Source organism: Monodon monoceros, unplaced genomic scaffold (genome assembly GCF_005190385.1).
Source record: "Monodon monoceros isolate NGI ecotype Baffin Bay Population unplaced genomic scaffold, NGI_Narwhal_1 Super_Scaffold_18, whole genome shotgun sequence".
Taxonomy (NCBI): Eukaryota; Metazoa; Chordata; class Mammalia; order Artiodactyla; family Monodontidae; genus Monodon; species Monodon monoceros.
In genome coordinates, this window is record NW_021703774.1 from 54,107,292 (window position 1) to 54,128,923 (window position 21,632).

The 21,632-nt window shown below is 39.1% G+C and overlaps 1 protein-coding gene across 3 annotated transcripts in view; it reads right to left on the reverse strand.

The window, feature by feature from the left end:
* KLHL20 (kelch like family member 20) overlaps positions 1–21,632 on the reverse strand; it is a 78,586-nt gene that overhangs the window by 2,098 nt on the left and 54,856 nt on the right. For all 3 annotated transcript variants that reach the window (XM_029229268.1, XM_029229269.1, XM_029229270.1), the window contains 4 exons: positions 17,778–17,921; positions 3,682–3,815; positions 2,805–3,013; positions 2,086–2,192 (listed from right to left, as the gene is read on the reverse strand). In XM_029229268.1, coding sequence (XP_029085101.1) covers positions 2,086–2,192; positions 2,805–3,013; positions 3,682–3,815; positions 17,778–17,921 — 594 coding nt within the window. The remainder of the gene's footprint in view (positions 1–2,085; positions 2,193–2,804; positions 3,014–3,681; positions 3,816–17,777; positions 17,922–21,632) is intronic.

The window sequence follows — 21,632 nt, forward strand, 5'->3', positions numbered from 1 at the left end:
AGATCCTCTGTCAACTGTAAGTATTGATTTTAAATTGGCTTTAAATTTGGGATATGTAACTACAAAAATTTATATAGTAATCCCTCAACAGATGGTCCTTAAGAATTTCATGAATATTACTTGGTCAAATATTACTAACATATATTAGTAACAGTTACTGAGGAACAAGTCCTTACATAGGATCATAGTCATTAAGTGGCAGAAATAAACTTGGCTGTCTTCCCAAATTATGCTTACCGGATTCCCACTAAAAATAGAAAGCTGTATATGGAAGAAAATACACCGTAAGTGAGAGGCTCCTATTCATGAAAACCTGCCATTCTCTTTCCCTTAACCTCTATTAGGTTTTCCTGAAATGTTACCTTTTCAGTGGGGCCTCCCTGGGCTACCTTTTAAAGTGGATAATCCTCCCTGGACTCCCTGCCTCTCTGCTATTTGCCATAGCACTTCCACCCCTGGTATGGCACTATCTCCCTCGTAATGTCAGCTCCAGGCAGGCAGGGAATTTTGTTGTGTTCACTTTTGTATCCCCAGGGTCTAGAGCACTCAGTAAATCTTTACTTCATGAACAAGGTTGTGAAAATGTGATGTACAAGCAAAAAGTGCTACAGTGTTATTAGTCTGACTTTAGTATTGTGACCACTGAGCCATGCAGAGCATGAGAGAGATGCAGAATCCAAAGAATGTCATTCAGATATCTGTCAAAGTTGTGGCTTTCCCTGTTTCCCAGAGATGAAGACTATAAAAAGAACACAGTAAATTCATTAGTTGAATCTTATATACTAATGAAAAAAATCTGGGTGATAGTTACAGGCTCAAAATTAGAAAATGTATACTCAGAATGCAGAATGGACTACAAGACTGCCCCTTCTGGAATATAAAAGTGACTACAAAAGACGTCAACTTATCTTTCCTGGTCATGAGAAAAATCTTTCAGAATGTCTTCTGCCTCAGATATCATATCTAGACTGCTATCTGTGGTTTATGTGCAACCTCAGCCACTGAGATGGTTACCCCAGACGTGTTTAGGCAAATAAGCCCAATTCTCTGAGAAAGAACTGCTTAGAAGGTAAAACTGTTTTTTTTCAAAGCTAGTATTTAAAATAGATATTAGTATAGATATAAAGTACCTCAAACCCATACTATTAATATTTTATATTAAAAATGAGAATTAACTATATATTTGACCTTTTAAACTTGTAGTGTTTAAGAGACTTTGGCATATCAGAGCATCTATCAGATTAGTTTTGTCAATCAAGCTTAAAATGTGTGATTGAGCAAAGATCAAGTTTAATATGTGTGACTGAGCAAAGATTTAGACTTAGGATTTTAAGTTGAAAGGTTTAAGAGAATTTTGCTACATTTGTAAAAGTTTTTGAATATTTAAAATAAATGCAGGAGTCACCCAATTTATGTGAATTTATAAGAACTACTTAAGTATTTAGGAAGGATTTGTTAGACAATTAAGGATTTAAAAGCAAAGTAAAATTAAGCCTATGAATACAGCTTAACTTAAACTCTCCTAAGTAAGATGTAGCCTCCTTGCTAAAAGTGACTGTTACAATTTACTAGACATTAAAATAGAGTAATAACATATTTAAATATTTTTAAAACTCAAGAGAAAAAATCAGTTTTAAAATGAAATAAAATATTATTTTTAAAACAGTAACTGCAATTTGTTTTTCCTGGGCATAAAAATTGCAATGACAGATTGACAGCCAAAGGTCTAGGTTCTAATTCTAACTCTGTCACTAACTTGCTTAGGCAGGTCTCTATTTCTCAGTGCTTTAGTTTCCTCAGCTGAACGTGACAGAGCTAGAGGGGAGATTGTTTTTTCTGTTTTTGCTACCTCCAATTATAAAACTGGACAGTTACCAAAGAGAGGAATTTTGTAAGATGTCAGCCACTTTAGAGCAATGAAGTCAAAATAAGCCATCAAATATGGGTAACTTTGAGCCCTTTTCAAAGTACTGCAAGAGGTAATTCAATATACTGACCATCTTGATTTTGATGGTCATGTTTTATCTCAAGCCCATGATTTTCAAGTCAGCAGTGAGGTGATTTGCAACATAGCTTAAAGGTTACCTCCATGTATTGGCGTCAGGATCAAAAACTTCAATGGTCTTCAAGTACGTTGTGCCATCAAAACCTCCTACAGCCATGAGCTGTCCATTCACTACTGCCAGGCCAACCTATGGGACCAAAACACAGTGGCTGCTGAAGAAACTGCTCTCTATTAGATATGGATGAATCTATATATCCAATCCAATCCAATATCAATGAATTCGAGTGAAGTTAGATAAGGTAGTAGATAAGACAGGGCGATGCCTTTCAAAGAGGCAACTGATTACAAGATAAATCATAAGATGCAAACTATTGTATATAGAATGGATAAACCACAAGGTCCTACTGTATAGCAGAGGGAACTATATTCAGTATCCTGTGATAAACCATAATGGAAAAGAATATTAAAAGAGAATGTATATATGTATAACTGAATCATGTGCTGAACAGCAGAAATTAATATATTATACATCAACTATACTTCAATAAAAGTAAATAAATCATAAAAATAATTCTCTAATTAAAGATATGATTGGATATAAGATATTTAACTTGAGATAATAGTAATCAAAAGAAATTAACTTTTTTTTCCAGTACAAAAGTGACAGGGGTTGTTTTGCCTATACAGTGCATCTCCTCACTGTCCCATTGTATTATACTTTACAGATCAGACTTCTCCTTCTGCACAGCCCTCTCTTGGTGCTTTTGCTTTTCAAAGTTTTCAGTAGCCGGGCACTTACTCCACTACGGCGGGATGTCATAGCCACCACTGGAGACCACTGGTTGGTTCTGGGGTTGTATCTCTCAGCACTGCTAAGCTCTGTAGTGTCATCTCTACCTCCTACGGCATAGATCATATCCTGATACACTGCACAGCCTAGGTGTTTCCTCCGGGTCCCCATAGGGGCTATGGTGTGCCATCTGTTTTCCTGAGGATTATAACGCTCCACTGCAGGGAAAAGAAAAACCAGTAAGTGACCATGCAATCATTTCCTTTCACCTCTAGTTTTCTTCATAGCTACTTCACTTTGTGATAACATATTTTCAATAAGCAATCTGATTTTTGCTTCTGAGAAGGAATCATCTACCTTTGGATAATACTACTATATTCTCATCAGGGACTGATTTCTTTTAGGTATGGTTGATGCAAAGGGCATGTGTTGGAGTCAAGGTACCTAGTTCTAGTTCTGGCTATATGACTCATTAGCTATGTGACTCGTGGCATCTCTCCTTATCTTTAAATGACAGGATTAGACTATAAACCAGTTTATAAGTTTTTATTTATTTTTAGATTATAATACAGAGGATTTTATTTGTTTTTTAAGGAAAGATGGTTGGGGGGAGGGAAATAATATTAAGAAAATAGTTGTTTTATTCATTATAAATTCCTAGCAACTTGTGAAATGAAGGGAGAAAGAAATACTTTGGGAATATACTAGTAGACTATGACTGCAGAAGGAGCTGAGGAAGAGCTAACAGTTGAACTCTCCTAGAGGGAAAATAATTTTCTTAATAAATGATAGGATAACATGAACTTCTTATACTTTTTGTAAGGGGACTCTCCTAAGAAAAATGTATTGGTTTGGGGAAACTAAACTGACTTTGGAAGGAACTAACCTGTGTTGAGTGGAGATGTCCCATCAGAGCCACCTACAGCGTATAAGAACCCTCCTAACACAGCCACAGCCACGCCTAGTCTCCTAGTACTCATAGAAGCCACCCGAGTCCACTTGTTCTCCTTCGGATCATACCTGCGGTAAGAGAAACCAAAGACTGCACGCATGTTTTTATTAAGTGAAGCCTTTTCCATAAGGTATGAAATTATGCAAAAGATATGTTAGATACATAGATTTGCTAAGGTCAAATGTACAGAGAGAATCTAACATATTTTTACATAGTTATCAGTACTCTGACTTACGAACTGGGGCTAGAACTCTGAAAACTACATTTCTCCTTTGCCAAGCTGGCTTTCTACTAGATTCTGCCAAAAGGAAGGACTAGACACTTTCTGTTTGCTTGCCAACCCTGTCAATATTGTCTCAACATTGGCCTTTCACTCTGACAGTAGCAGTTAATTTCAGTTTCTAGACTTTTTCTGGCACTTCCAAAGCTAGCCTTGTTGGGGGTTTCAGTCACAGCTCTGTGAGGCAGCTCCTCTGAGCTCCTGAGATAACAGTACCAGTGTTCTGGTTATCTATGCTGTGTAACAAACCACCTCAAAACTCAGTGACTTTCCAAAATAATTATTTTACTAATTCTTATGTTTCCATGCATCAGGAATTTAGGAAGGGCTTCACAGGGGAAGTTCTGGCTCAGGTGTCTCATGTGGTTGCTGTCAAATTGTGGCTAGAGCTGGAAAAGCCAGGTGCTGAAGCAGCTGGGCGCTGGCTGGGCATGTCTCCATGTAGTCTCAGGGTCTCTCCATGTAGGCTAGTTGGGCTTCCTCTCAGCATGGCAACCTCAGACAGCTGAAGGCTTCAAAGGTGAGTGCCCCAAGAGTTACAAGTGAAAGATGTATCACCTTTTATGACCTAGCCTCACAAGTCACATAGAGCTACTACCATATACTGATAAGCCAGCCCAAATTCGAAGGGAGCAAACACAGACCTCATCTCTCAGTGAAGAGTTTCAAAGTCAGATTGTATGAAGAGCATGTGAGATGTCTGTCAGGTATTGTAACCATCTTCGGAAAATACAGCCTTCCAGAACTAGCCAGGCAGATAACCCTCCATAGAGATGTGAGTCACAGCTGTTCAGGGCACCCTCTCCTCAGGTGCTGATGGTCCTAGTTCTATGGGACCTCTCCTCCAAGCTTCTAGGCTCTAATAACTCTAATCTCTTTCCTTGTCTTCCCAGACCTAGGGTTCCTACAGTTACTTCAGTGTCCTTGTTTCTTTTTTTTTTTTTTCAGCCCTTCAATATGTGCTAGCCAATTTTTTTTTTTTTTTTTTTTTTTTGCAGTACACGGGCCACTCACTGTTGTGGCCTCTCCCGTTGCGGAGCACAGGCTCCGGATATGCAGGCTCAGCGGCCATGGCTCACGGGCCCAGCCTCTCCACGGCATTTGGGATCTTCCTGGACCGGGGCACGAACCCGTGTCCCCTGCATCGGCAGGTTGACTCTCAACCACTGCACCACCAGGGAAGCCCTAGCCAATTTTTTAATGTTAAATTCTCTTTACTAAAATAGCTGATATGGTTTCCATTTTTTTTAACTGAGCCCTGATTGATAAATTATTGGTGTTCAGAAATAAATATGACAAAAATCACTTGGAATTGTGCTGGGCATTTTATTACATAGGTGAAAAATTCTGTTAGTATAGTAAGTATTGTAAGCAAACCATATCAATATTACAGGATATAAAATAAATAATACTAAAAATAGCCCTTGTTCTTAAGAAGCAAGCTGGGGAGACATAGCACATTCTTAAGGAAAAACCTCCAAACAAATTCTGAGAATGTAGTAACTCACAGAGATGAAAGAAGCAGAGATATAAGTGCTGCAGAATGGAGGCCCTGGAGAAAGGTTATGGTTAATCAGTAAAGGTATCTTGAGGTTCATGCACTTTGAATAAAGTTTAGTTTTCATCACTTTTAGAAAATTCTCAGCCAAATATTCTGTCTTCAAATATTGCTTCTGCTCTTATTGCTATTTTCCTTCTGGGACTCCAATTACATATGTGTTTTAGTCTATTTGTGTTCCCTGAGTTCCTTATGGTCTGTTCTTTACATTCTGTTCTTCTTTTTGGATATTTTCTATTAATCTGACTTTGAGTTTACTAACTCTGTCTTCTGCTGTGTCCAGTCTACTTCTACTCTGTCTATTTAATCTCATTCAATGAGTTCTTCATTTTAGATACTATATTTTCCAATTGTAGAAATGTACATCTTATTTTTAGATTCCAATCCTATATTAAAATTCTCCAACTTTTTACCCATTGATCTTTTCCTCTATTTTATTCAATGTATTTATTATACTTATTTTAAAGTCTTTTTCTGTCATCTCCAAATATGGATTATCTATAAGTCAGCTTCTGTTGTCTACTTTTTCTCTCATTGGCCACATTTTTCTGTTCCTTTATATGTCTCATATATTTTTTTATTGTATGCTTGGCATTATCATAAAATAATGGAATCCTAGAAACTGAAATTGATATTATACCCCCCATTGACAACACCTATGCCCCAAATAATGGATTCACTCTTTCTTATATTAGGCAGACACGGTGAAATGTTGAACACCTCAATCCAATGAGGAATTAAGCTTTACAATCCACAGATTTAATGCAATCCCTATCAAATTACCAATGGCTTTTTTCACAGAAATAGAACAAAAAATTTTACAATTTGTGTGGAAACACAAAAGACCACGAATAGCCAAAGCAATCTTGAGAAAGAAAAACGGAGCCAGAGGAATCAGACTCCCTGACTTCAAACTATACTACAAAGCTACAGTAATCAAAACAGTATGGTACTGGCACAAAAACAGAAATATAGATCAGTGGTTCAGGATAGAAAGTCCAGAGATAAACCCATGCATCTGTGGTCACCTAATCTATGACAAAGGAGGCAAGAATATATAATGGAGAAAAGGCAGTCTCTTCAATAAGTGGTGATGGGAAAACTGGACAGCTACATGTAAAAGAATGAAATCAGAACACACCCTAACACCATACACAAAAATAAACTCAAAATGGATTAAAGACCTAAATGTAAGGCCAGATACTATAAAACTCTTAGAGGAAAACATAGGCAGAACACTCTAGGACATAAATCACAGCAAGATCTTTTTCGATCCATCTCCTAGAGTAATGAAAATAAAAACAAAAATAAACAAATGGGACCTAATTAAACTTCAAAGCTTTTGCACAGGAAACTATAAACAAAACGAAAAGACAACCCTCAGAATGGGAGAAAATATCCAAAATACACAAACAGCTCATGCAGCTCAATATCAAATAAACGAACAACCCAACCAAAAAATGGACGAAAGATCTAAATAGACATTTCTTCAAAGAAGACATACAGATGGCCAAGAGGCACATGAAAAGATGCTCAACATCACTAATTATTAGAGAAATGCAAATCAAAACTACAATAAGGTATCACCTCACACCATCAGAATAGCCATCATCAAAAAATTACAACAATAAATGCTGGAGAGGGTGTGGAGAAAAGGGAACCCTCCTACACTGTTGGTGGGAATGTAAACTGGTACAGCCACTATGGAGAAAGTATAGAGGTTCCTTAAAAAACTAAAAATAGAGCTACCATATGATCCAGCAATCCCAGTCCTGGGCATATATCTGGAGAAAACCATAATTCAAAATGGTTCATGCACCCCAATGTTCATTGCCGCACTATTTACAATAGCCAGGACATGGAAACAACCTAAATGTCCAATGATAGATGAATGGATAAAACAGATGTGGTACATATATACAATGGAATATTACTCAGCCATAAAAAAGAACAAAATAATGCCATTTGTAGCAACATGGATGGACCTGGAGACTGTCATACTGATGGAAGTAAGTCAGACAGAGAAAGACAAATATGATATCGCCTATATGTGGAATCTAAAAAAAGGCTACATATGGACTTATCTACAAAACAGAAATAGAGTTACAGATGTAGAAAATAAACTTATGGGGCAGAGTCAAGATGGCGGCAGGGGAGGACATGGAGTTCGCGCCTCCCCACAACTAGGGCACTGGCTGGACACTGGTAGGGGACCTCGATGCCCAAGGAGATGGGAGGAACCCCTGAGAGGCCGGGTAGGACGTGGCGGGAGTAAGGGGGGATGAGAAGTGGAGGCCAGACAGGACCGGCGCCCCTGAGGGGTGGCTGGGAGGGGGAAGGGGTTCCCATACCTGGAGGAACGCTTGGGGGGCTTGGAGATCAGGGGGAGCAAGTCTAGCGTTTCCCCTGCCCAATCAGGCCCCGGGAAGCCTGCAGGGTTCCTGGGCCAGGTCCTCTGCCCTCTGAGGCCCCCTCTGGTCCATGCTGGTCCTAGGGGCGTAGGAGGGAGGCAGGGGGAGAAAAGGAGAGGAGGACAGGGTGGAGCCGCCTTTTTTTTTTTTTTAAATTAATTAACTTATTTTTGGCTGTGTTGGGTCTTCATTGCTGCACGCAGGCTTTCTCTAGTTGCGGCGAGCTGCGGCTATCCTTTGTTGCAGTGCATGGGCTTCTTATTGCAGTGGCTTCCCTTGTTGCGGAGCATGAGCTCTAGGCTCACGGGCTTCAGTAGTTGTGGCACACGAGCTCAGTAGTTGTGGCTCGCAGGCACTAGAGTGCAGACTCAGTAGTTGTGCCGCATGGGCTTAGCTGCTCCACAGCGTGTGGGATCTTCCCGGACCAGGGCTTGAACCCATGTCCCCTGCATTGGCAGGCGGATTCTTAACCACTGCACCACCAGGGAAGCCCCAAAGCCCTCTTTGATTGGAGAATCGGGGAGGCACAGAGGGCGTTTCCCCTGCCCACTTGCCCCCGGAAAGCCTGTTGGGCTTCCTGGTCTGGTCCCCTGCCTTCTGGGGCCCCCTCTGGATCTGTGGGTCCTAGGGGCATAGGAGGGAGGAGGGGGGGAAGAAGAAGAGAGGCCAATGGGGCGGGGCCCTCCAGGGATTGGAGGATCGGGGGGAACTCGCCTAGCGTTTCCCCTGCCCTCTCAGGCCCAGGGAGCCTGCTGGGGTCCTAGACCTGGTCCTCCACCCTCCAAAGCCAGAGGCACTCCTGGGCCCCTGCTGCTGCACTGAGCCTAAGCCCCCACCCTCCTAGCGCCTTATTCGGCCCTGTGGGACCTAAGCATAGGCCCCACCCACCACCTAAACCCCGCCCCCCAGAGTCAAGGCCTTTTCCGCTTTTTTTTTTCCTCCTTTTTACTATTGTGGTTCTGTTTTACCTTCTGGTTGTTGTTTCATCTCTATTTTTATTTTTTAATTCTTTCTAACAGAAATAAACGAAATAGAAACAAGTAAAATAGCAAAGATCAATAAAACTAAAAGTTTGTTCTTTGAGAAGATAAACAAAATCGATAAACCTTTAGCCAGACTCATCAAGAAAAAAACAGGGAGAGGACTCAAATAAATAAAATTAGAAATGAAAAAGGAGAAATCACAACTGACACCACAGAAATACAAAGGATTATAAGAGACTACTACAAATGACTATATACCAATAAAATGGATAACCACGAAGAAATGGACAAATTCTTGGAAAAGTACAATTTTCTAAGACTGAACCAGGAAGAACTAGAAAATATAAACAGACATATTACAAGTAATGAAATTGAAATTGTAATTAAAAAGCTTCCAACAAACAGAAGTCCAGGACCATACGGCTTCACAGGCGCATTCTATCCAACATTTAGAGAAGAGATAACACCGATCCTTCTCAAACTCTTCCGAAAAATTGCAGAGGGGGGAGTACTCCCAAATTCGTTCTATGAAGCCACCATCACCCTGATACCAAAACCAGACAAAGATACTACAAAAAAAGAAAATAACAGACCAATATCACTGATGAACATAGATGCAAAAATCCTGAACAAAATACTAGCAAACAGAATCCAACAACACATTAAAAGGATCATACACCATGGCCAAGTGGGATTTATCCCAGGAATGCAAGGATTCTTCAATATACGCAAATCAATCAATGTGATACACCATATTAACAAATTAAGGAATAAAAACCATATGATCACCTCAACAGATGCAGAAAAAGCTTTTGACAAAATTCAACACCCATTTATGACAAAAACTCTCCAGAAAATGGGAATAGAGGGAACCTACCTCAATATGATAAAGGCTGTATATGACAAACCCACAGAAAACATCATACTCAATGGTGAAAAACTGAAAGCATTTCCACTAAGATCAGGAACAAGACAAGGATGTCCACTCTCGCCACTATTATTCAACATAGTTTTAGAAGTCCTAGCCATGGCAATCAGAGAAGAAAAAGAAATAAAAGGAATATAAATTGCAAAAAAAGAAGTAAAACTGTCACTGTTTGCAGATAACATGGTACTATACATAGAAAATCCTAAAGAAGCCACCAGAAAACTACTGGAGTTCAATGAATTTGGTAAGGTTGCAGGATACAAAATTAATGCACAGAAATCTCTGCCATTCCTATACACTAACAATGAAAAATCAGAAAGAGAAATTAAGGAAACACTCCCATTTACCACTGCAAAAAAAAGAATAAAATACCTAGTAATAAACCTGCTTAAGGAGGCAAAAGACTTGTACTCAGAAAACTATAAAACACTGATGAAAGAAATCAAAGATGACGTAAACAGATGGAGAAATATACCATATTCTTGGATGGAAGAACCAATATGGTGAAAACAACTATACTACCCAAAGCAATCTCCAGATTCAGTGCAATCCCTATCAAACTACCAATGGCATTCTTCACAGAACTAGAACAAAAAATTTTATAATGTGTACAGAAACACAAAAGATCCTGAATAGCCAAAGCAATCTTGATAAAGAAAAATGGAGCTGGAGGAATCAGGCTCCCCAACTTCAAACTATACTACAAAGCTACAGTAATCAAGATAGTATAGTACTGGCACAAAAACAGAAATATAGATCAATGGTTCAGGATAGAAAGCCCAGAGATAAACCCACGCACATATGGTCACCTAATTTATGACAAAGGAGGCAAGAACGTACAATGGAGAAAAGACAGCCTGTTTAATAAGTGGTGCTGGGAAAACTGGACAGCTACATGTAAAAGAATGAAGTTAGAACACCCCTAACACCAAACACAAAAATAAACTCAAAATGGATTAGAGATCCAAATGTAAGACCAGACACTATAAAACTCTTAGAGGAAAACATAGGAAGAACACTCTGACATAAATCACAGCAAGATCTTTTTTGATCCACCTCCTAGAGTAATGGAAATAAAAACAAAAATAAACAAATGGGACCTAATGAAAATTAAAAGCTTTTGCAAAGCAAAGGAAACTACAAACAAGACGAAAAGACAACCCTCTGAATGGGAGAAAATACTTGCAAATGAATCAATGGACAAAGGATTAATCTCCAAAATGTATAAACAGCTCATGCAGCTCACTATTAAAAAGACAAACAACCCAATCAAAAAATGGGCAGAAGGGGCTTCCCTGGTGGCGCAGTGGTTGAGAGTCTGCCTGCCGATGCAGAGGACACGGGTTCATGCCCCGGTCTGGGACGATCCCACATGCCGCAGAGTGGCTATGCCCATGAGCCATGGCCGCTGAGCCTGCACGTCCGGAGCCTGTGCTCCGCAGTGGGAGAGGCCACAATGGTGAGAGGCCCGCGTACTGCAAAGAAAAAAAAAAAATGGGCAGAAGACCTAAATAGACGTTTCTCCAAAGAAGACATACAGACGGCCAAGAGGCACATGAAAAGATGCTCAACATCACTAATTATTAGAGAAATGCAAATCAGAACTACAATGAAGTATCACCTCACACCATGAGAATGGCCACCATCAAAATATCTACACACAATAAATGCTGGAGAGGATGTAGAGAAAAGGGAAATCTTTTGCACTGTTGGTGGGAATGTAAATTGATACAGCCACTATGGAGAACACAGTATGGAGGTTCCTTAAAAAAACTAAAAATAGAACTACTATATGACCCAGCAATCCTGCTACTGGGCATATACCCTGAGAAAACCATAAGTCAAAAGGACACATGTACCCCAGTATTCACTGCAGCAGTATTTACAGTAGCCAGGACATGGAAACAACCTAAATGTCCAACGACAGAAGAATGGATAAAGATGTGGTACATATGTACAATGGAATATTACTCAGCCACAAAAAGGAATGAAATTGGGTCATTTGTAGAGATGTGGATGGACCTAGAGTCTGTCATACAGAGTGAAGTAAGTCAGAAAGAGAAAAACAAGTATCGTATATAAATGCATATATGTGGAATCTAGAAAAATGGTACAGATGAACCTATTTGTAGGGCAGGAATAGAGATGTAGACATAGAGAACGGACATGTGGACACAGCACGGGAAGGGGAGGGTGGGATGAATTGGGAGATTAGGTTTCATATAAATACATTACCATGTGTAAAATAGATAGCTAGTGGGAACCTGCTGTATAGCACAGGGAGCTCAGCTCGGTGCTCTGTGACGACCTAGATGGGTGGGATGGGGGGAGGGGGTGGGAGGGAGATCTAAGAGGGAGGGAATATAGGTATACACATAGCTGATTCACTTCATTGTACAGCAGAAACTAACACAACATTGTAAAGCAATTTTACACCAATAAGAAAAAAATAAACCTGTGGTTACCAGGGGGAAGTTGGGGGGAGGGATAAATTGGGAGATTGGGATTGACATATACACACTACTATATATAAAACAGATAACTAATAAGGACCTACTGTATAGCACAGGGAACTCTATTCAATACTGTGTAATGGCCTATGGAAAAGAATCTAAAAAAGAGTGGATAGATGTATATGTATAAAGATTCACTTTGCTGCACATCTGAAACTAACAGAACATTGTAAATCAACTATACTCCAATAAAAATATTTTTTAAAAAAAGGAACTGAGCTTTAGTTAGACTCAGTCCACCGTTGTTTTTAAATGTCTCAAGGATGAGATGTCTTGTATTTGTTGCAGGCCCCTCCCTATAGTAGGACTTTATCTTCTAAGCACTGTAAGATTGCATGAGATTTCACTTAACCTGGTCCACTACTCTCCTGTGCTATCCCAGCACTCAGCAAACGTCCCACTGGGAAAAACAAAAGTATGTTCCAGAATCCAATCTGTCATGCCATCCTCCATGATTGTCAAAAGTTCCCCTGATTTATCCTCCTCCAGGAGAACCCCTCTGCCTAGACCAAGTCCAGTATTCAACCCATGTTAAAACTTGGCAAATGTTTTTGGGAAGAAAATAGCTGATGATCTCAGCTCACATAAGATGGGCTCTTTCTTCAGTGGACTCTTAGCTCATCTAGTCCTTGTTACTTCTACATGTCTCTGATGATTTTAAAAATATGATATTTGTACTTTGTCATTTTTTCCTAGTTGTTGCAGTGGGAATGATGGCTGTCACTACTTATTGCATTCTACTTAGAAGCAAAAGCCTTTGCATAACTTTTTAAACCCTTTTATTGTAAAATAAAATATTGATACAGAAAGCCACACAAGAACAAATGTATAGTTTAGTAGGTTGTTATAAGGAAAGTCTACTTATAACCACCATCCAGGCCAAGAAAAATAACTTTGCCTGCCACACTGGAAGCCCTTCCACGTGTCCCTTTCCAATCTCAAAACCTTCCCCCAGGCAGGGTAACCATTATCCTGACTTTTACAGTAATCACTTCCTTGCATTTCTTTATAGTTTTATCAGCCACGTGTGCATCCCTAGACACTTACTCTTACTTATTAATTTCTTTTTGTATTTTTATTTACTTAGTTTGTATTTTTTTATTTTTTGGTCGTGCCACGCAGCACGCAGGATCTCAGTTCCCCGACCGGGGATCTAACCCGTGCCCCCTGCCATGGAAGCGCGGGGTCTTAACAACTGGACCACTTTTTCATATTTTTAAAGTCTCCTTTTTTCTACAGGTTTTTCCTCTATTCTCCTTCTCCCTCCCCCACTCCCAGAATTCATGTTTTAGAACCTGGGCATTTGACCTGCAACTTCTCCCACAATATGGATTTGATCGACTGTACACTTATAGTGCAGCTCTACACATTGGCCTGTCCTCTGTATGTTCTGCAAACTGGCAGCTGGATTCAGAGGTTAGATCAAACCACGTTTGGTCCCTTTGGCAACACTACAGAAGGTGGTGTGTTAGGAGCTGTTATTAATTCCTAGGTGCATTAATTTACTGAGTGTTGCAATATGGTGATATTCTATCCTTTATTTTCTTTTGCTGGAATACTTTATAAAAAGAAACAATCCTCTTATCTATGGATCCTCTCTCTCTCTCCCCGCTTCCTTGCCTCTCCTTCTCTCTCACTCTCTCTCTGCTTCTGTTTCTTTCTCTCTCTCTCTCTGCCTCTGTTTCTTTCTCTCCCTCTCTCTGCCTCTGTTTCCTACTATTTTATTACCCAATTCATATGTGATACAGTTGGTAAAAGAAAGCCTGGATATATGCTTACTAGTTTTCAAGATAATAAATAAAATCTTCCAAAGGTAACTAATTAGGTTTTTTTAAAATATCAACAGGAACCCATAGATTTAAATATATTTATTTGATTTTAATCAATTACAATTATCTCTTTTAAGGTTAAAATTGTGTCATCTTTGGTCAGTGGAACATCTTCAAATTGACTCTTGAATCTTTTTGACATCTAGTAGTCTTTGATAGCTTGCTTGCTATCTGGTATGAAAAGATGGTCCAGGCTCATCTATACATTCCCTGTCCTAAATCTGGAATCAGACATTTCTCTAAGAAGCCCTGGTTTCTTCTAGTGGGAAAAGGAATTTCAAGACAGTCAGGGAGTGGAGATGTTCACTGACTTGGCTGGTCATTATTTCTAGGCCTCTTCAGTTGATAGAGCTAGAATATAATTTTTTTTTAAGAAAAATTTAACTCAAATTCAGCACAAGGTGTTTTACTTAAACTCTTCTATTTTACATACATATTCTTCTGTATCTTCCTGGTTTTCAAGGACACAGAAGAGGACAGAATCAGAATAACCTATACTCATTTCCTTTATTCCACATTATACACATAGCAGTCTTAAAATAGCAATATTATCATTTCACTATTCCTGAGAATTAAAATTTCTTTCTGCATATCTCTTCCCATTCTTCCCCCACTTTAAAAAATAGTTGAACTAATTTACATTGAGTGACGATACAGCCAGGGCATGCTACACTCTCTTATAGCCCTTATTTAATCATAGTTCTCAGATTTACTGTATGTTTCATGTTGACTATTAGTCCTCTGTCAATCTCTCTCTAGTAAATTTTTCTGAAGCTTGTTCTCTAGTAGATTCCTCAGGAACTCATGGGAACAACGTTTCCTGATTTCTTACATGTTAACAGTTTGTCTGTGCCTTTTATACTTCAAGGTCAGTTTCTCTAGGTAAAAAATCATTGGCTTATCATTGGCTTACATTTTCTTTGGATATCTAAAATATGTTGCTCCATTTTCTTCTGGCATAAAGTATTGCTTCAAAAAATCTGATAATAGGGGCTTCCCTTGTGGCGCAGTGGTTGGGAGTCCGCCTGCTGATGCAGGGGATGTGGGTTCGTGCCCGGTCCGGGAGGATCCTGTATGCCGTGGAGCGGCTGGGCCCGTGAGCCGTGGCCGCTGGGCCTGCGTGTCCGGAGCCTGTGCTCCGTAATGGGAGAGGCCGCAGTAGTGAGAGGCCCACATACCAAAAAAAAAAAAAAAAATCTGATAATAATCTAAATTTTTTTCCCTTATAAGTAACATGTATTTATTTTGTTGATAACTAAAGGATTTTTTTCCTTTTTCTTTAAGGTCCAATAATTTTATTAGAATATATCTTAGTGTTCATTGTTCTGGGTCAGTATTCAGAGGATATAGTGTATTATTTCAATAAACCATTTCAATTTTTAAAAGATTACAACAGGAAAATAATTTTGAATCACAGTTTTTAGCATCTGCTCTGTTCCCTTGTTTTCATTTTCTTCTTCATGGACTCCTATTATCTGTACAGTGGATTTTTACCTGTCTTCAATATTTGTTGCTGTCTCTCAAATCCTTTTTACCTCTTTATTTCTTTTTGACTTTAAAACTTTCCTCTTTTTCACCTTCTATTTGTCTTTTGGCATTATCTGTTTTGCTTATTTGTTCTAATTTAACCCTTCATTCTAAAGTGATTTTTTCTTACATTTCTAATATTTTTTTGAGTTTTGTCATCTCATTTCTGAGCTTTTCAGATTCTGACTTGTGTGTTTTCATATCTTGCACTGTTTTCCTAATGCCTTTTAGCATATTTTTGAAATAGCTGATTACAGTTTTGATCTGTTCTGTAGCTGTATCTTTCAGGTATGCTTTCATTCTCTATAGAGACGTAATTGCTGCTTATTCTCTCTTCATATATTAACTTTAATGGGATCTAGCCTCAACACCTTTCTGTTGCTCATTTTTACATGAAATGAGTTTTCCTGAACTCTTAGAAGAAAGAGTGGTTTGTGCTAATATTTCCAGTTTCATGGAGTTCCCTCTTTTTTTTTTTTTTTTTTCATGTAGCATTAAAAAATATAGTGGTTTGCCTCCTGAGATGTATTGGCTTTATTCAATACTCCTACTTTTAACCTGGCCTTCTTTTCACTGTATCTGTTGTCCTTGTCCTGCTCAATTTTGACTCTGCTCCCAGAAGTGTGGGCCCTGTCCTGGAAAGCCATCTTGGCTGGTCAATTTTGAGGGTTCCTAGTGACTAGATGGCTCTAGCACAACTGGTTCTCAACTGGGGTGATTGTGCCTCCAACCCCACCCCCCAGGACATGTGGCAACGTCTGGGGACATTTTTGGTTATTACAACCAGGCATGTACTAGTGGCACTTAATCGGTAGAGGCCAAGGATGCTGTTAAACACCCTATAGTGCACAGGACAGCCCCTCCCCCACCCAACAAAGAATTCTTTGTTGCATCTCCCTCCCTCTTGCATCTCCCTTCCACCCTCCCTATCTAAAATATGTTACTCCATTTTCTTCTGGCATAAAGTATTGCTTCAAAAAATCTGATAATAGGGGCTTCCCTGGTGGCCCAGTGGTTGAGAATCCGCCTGCTGATGCAGGGGACACGTGTTCGAGCCCTGGTCTGGGAAGATCCCACATGCCGTGGAGCAGCTAAGCCCATGCACCACTACTGACCCTGTGCTCTAGAGCCTGCAAGCCACAACTACCAAAGCCTGTGCACCTAGAGCCCGTGCTCTGCAACAAGAGCAGCCACTGCAATGAGAAGCCTGCACACGGCAAGGAAGAGTAGCTCCCACTGTCCACAACTAGAGAAAAGCCCATGTGTAGCAACGAAGACCCAACGCAGACAAAAAGAAAAAAAAAAAGTATACAGTAAATTATGGCAACCCACCAAGATTTCCCCAAGTGTACTTCAAGAATTAATGAGAGGGGCCAGGGACTTCCCTGGTGGTCCAGTGGGTAAGACTCCATGCTCCCAATGCAGGGGGCCTGGGTTTGATCCCTGGTTGGGGAACTAAGATCCCACATACCGCAACTAGAGAGCCAGCATGCCTCAACTACTGAGCCTGCACGCCGCAACTAGAGAAGCCCTGCTACAAAGACCCTGCGTGCCACAACGAAGTCCCAGCGCAGCCAAAATAAACAAACTAATAAAGAAAAACTTAAAAAAAGAATTAATGAGAATCCACATACAAAATACCTTGGAGTTTTTATAAGGTATGCTACACAAAGAATGATTGCTTTAATCATTTTTTCTGGAGGAAGTCTGAGCAAAGTTATTCCAATTACTGGGGAAAAAAAATCAGAACAGATTTCAGAAGTGGTATCCTTGATATCATATATAAAATGAAATTTAAAATATGATTCCAACACTTCAATGTTAGGCTCAGTCAGTGTAACACATAATTTTAAAAATTGGGTTATATCTTTCATCTTCCTAGACTTTAAAGTTAACTGAAAACTTTTTCCTTAAAGCCCATGGGAAATCTACTGAATAGTGAATCCCTAGTGTCCTAAATTGTTTCTTTTAAAAAACGGAAAATGACTTTAAAAAAATCACCTCTCAACGATGTTGAGGCAAGACACTCCATCCTGGCCACCCACAGCATAGAGAAAGCCTCCAAGCACAGCCACACCAACACTTGTCCTGCAGGTGCTTGTAGGAGCAACATCACTGCTCCATTGGTTTGTTTTGGGGTCATACCTGCAGAGAACATGTCAAGAACACAGCTCGTATTACACAAAGAGGGCTATGTTTATACATGCAATGATATATGATATATATATTCTTTCCCCAAATATGGGCTGATAAATAACTAAATATGTGATAGTCTAACTTATATATAGTTTTTGAAATTCAGTTTTACTTAAAAAGTTACATATAAATATATTTTCTTTAAAAACTTTTTTCAGAATGTTATAGATAAAGCTAAAATTCTCTTTGAGTTCCACCCAACTTCTGTTCTTTTCCCATTTTGATTTGGTGTACATCCTTCAAGATTTTTCGGTAAAATTCTTTTAAATAGGTATATATCTATCCACATATATATATTTCTTTATATGCAAGCATGTTTTCTGTACATAAATAATGCCACATATTATGCATTACTTTTTCACTCAATATATTTCTGAGATCTATTCATAATAGATATAACTCTAGATTTCTCTTGAACTATTTAATTATATTGTGTGTTCCATATATTATTTAAATCATATTCCTATTGATGTATCCTTACATTGTGACATTTTGTTATTAAAAACAGTGATCACCCTTGTATATTTCTCCTTGTGCAATGGATGATGAGAAGCAGAATCATGGAGCAAAGAGTATATTCATTTTTTTTTTAACATCTTTATTGGAGTATAGGTGCTTTACAATGTTCGGTTAGTTTCTGCTGTATAACAAAGTGAATCAGCTACACGTACACATATATCCCATATCCCCTCTCTCTTGCATCTCCCTTCCACCCTCCCTATCTAACCCCTCTAGGTAGTCACAAAGCACTGAGCTGATCTCCCTGTGCTATGCAGCTGCTTCCCACTAGCTATCTATTTTACATTGGGTAATGTACATATGTCCATGCCACTCTCTCACTTCGCCCCAGTTTACCCTTCCCCCTCCCCATGTCCTCAAGTGCATTCTCTATGTCTGTCTTTATTCCTGTCCTGCCCCTAGGTTCATCAGAACCTTTTTTTTTTTTTTTTTTAGATTCCATATATATGTGTTAGCATACAGTATTTGTTTTTCTCTTTCTGACTTACTTCACTCTGTATGACAGAATCTAGGTCCATCCACCTCACTACAAATAACTCAATTTTGTTTCTTTTTATGGCTGAGTAATAATCCATTGTATATATGTGCCACATCTTCTTTATTCAATCATCTGTCGATAGACATTTAGGTTGCTTCCATCTCCTGGCTATTGTAAATAGAGCTGCAATGAACATTGTGGTACATGACTCTTTTTGAATTATGGTTTTCTCAGGGTATATGCCCAGTAGTGGGATTGCTGGGTCATATAATAGTTCTATTTTTAGTTTTTTAAGGAACCTCCATACCATTCTCCATAGTGACTGTATCAATTTACGTTCCCACCAACAGTGCAAGAAGGTTCCTGTTTCTCTACACCCTCTCTAGCATTTATTACTTGTGGATTTTTTGATGATGGCCATTCTGACCAGTGTGAGGTGATACCTCATTGTAATTTTTTTTTTTTTTTTTTTTTTTTTGTGGTACGCAGGCCTCTCACTGTTGTGGCCTCTCTCGTTGCGGAGCACAGGCTCCGCACGTGCAGGCTCAGCAGCCATGGCTCACAGGCCCAGCCGCTACACGGCATGTGGGATCTTCCCGGACCAGGGCACAAACCCGTGTCCCCTGCATCGGCAGGCGGACTCTCAACCACTGCGCCACCAGGGAAGCCCCCTCATTGTAGTTTTGACTTGTATTTTTCTAATGATTCGCGATGTTGAGCATCCTTTCATGTGTTTGTTGGCAATCCGTATATCTTCTTTGGAGAAACGTCTATTTAGGTCTTCTGCCCATTTTGCGGTTGGGTTGTTTGTTTTTTTGATATTGAACTGCATGAGCTGCTTGTATATTTTGGAGATTAATCCTTTGTCAGTTGCTTTGTTTGCAAATATTTTCTCCCATTGTGAGGGTTGTCTTTTCGTCTTGCTTATGATTTCCTTTGTTGTGCAAAAGCTTTTAGGTTTCCTTAGGTCCCATTTGTTTATTTTTGTTTTTATTTCCATTTCTCTAGGAGGTAGATCAAAAAGGATCTTGCTGTGATTTATGTCATAGAGTGTTCTGCCTATGTTTTCCTCTAAGAGTTTTATAGTGTCTGGCCTTACATGTAGGTCTTTAATCCATTTTGAGTTTACTTTTGTGTATGGTGTAAGGGAGGGGTCTAATTTCATTCTTTTACATGTAGCTGTCCAGTTTTCCCAGCACCACTTATTGAAGAGGTGTCTTTTTTCCACTGTATATTCCTGCCTCCTTTATCAAAGATAAGGTGACCATATGTACGTGGGTTTATCTCTGGGCTTTCTATCCAGTTCCATGGATAAACATTTCTATTTCTGTGCCAGTACCATACTGTCTTGATTACTGTAGCTTTTGGTATAGTCTGAAGTCAGGGAGTCTGATTCTTCCAGCTCCATTTTTCTTTCTCAAGATTGCTTTGGCTATTCAGGTCTTTTGTGTTTCAGTAGAAATCGTGAAACTTTTAGTTCTAGTTCTGTGAAAAATGCCATTGGTAATATGATAGCGATTGCACTGAATCTGTAGATTGCTTTGGGTAGTACAGTCATTTCCACAATGTTGATTCTTCCAATCCAAGAACATGGTACATCTCTCCATCTTTTTGTATCATCTTTCATTTCTTTCATCAGTGTCTTATAGTTTTCTGCATACAGGTCTTTTGTCTCCTTAGATAGGTTTATTCCTAGGTATTTTATTCTTTTTGTTGCAATGGTAAATGGGAGTGTTTTCTTTATTTCACTTTCAGATTTTTCATCATTAGTGTATAGGAATGCAAGAGATTTCTGTGCATTAATTTTGTATCCTGCTACTTTACCAAATTCATTGATTAGCTCTAGTAGTTTTCTGGTAGCATCTTTAGGATTCTCTATGTATAATATCATGTTATCTGCACACAGTGACAGTTCTATTTCTTCTTTTCCAATTTAGATTCCTTTTATTTCTTTTTCTTCTCTGATTGCTGTGGCTAAAACTTCCAAAACTAAGTTGAATAATAGTGGTGAGAGTGGGCAACCTTGTCTTGTTCCTGATCTTAGAGGAAACGGTTTCAGTTTTTCACCATTGAGAATGATGTTGGCTGTGGGTTTGTCATATATGGACTTTATTATGTTGAGGTAGGCTCCCTCTATGCCTACTTTCTGGAGAGTTTTTATCATAAATGGGTGTTGAATTTTGTCAAAAGCTTTTTCTGCATCTATTGAGATTATCCCATGGTTTTTATTCTTCAATTTAATTTGGTGTATCACATTGATTGACTTGCATATATTGAAGAATCCTTGCATCCCTGGGATAAACCCCACTTGATCATGGTGTGTGCTCCTTTTAAGGTGCTGTTGGATTCTGTTTGCTGGTATTTTGTTGAGGATCTTTGCATCTATGTTCATCAGTGATATTGGCCTGTAGTTTTCTTTTTTTGTGATATCTTTGTCTGGTTTTGGCATCAGGATGATGGTGGCCTCGTAGAATGAGTTTGCGAGTGTTCCTCCCTCTGCTATATTTTGGAAGAGTTTGAGAAGGATAGGTGTTAGCTCTTTTCTAAATGTTTGATACAATTCACCTGTGAAGCCATCTGGTCCTGGGCTTTTGTTTGTTGGAAGATTTTTAATCACAGTTTCAATTTCAGTGCTTGTGATTGTTCTGTTTATATTTTCTATT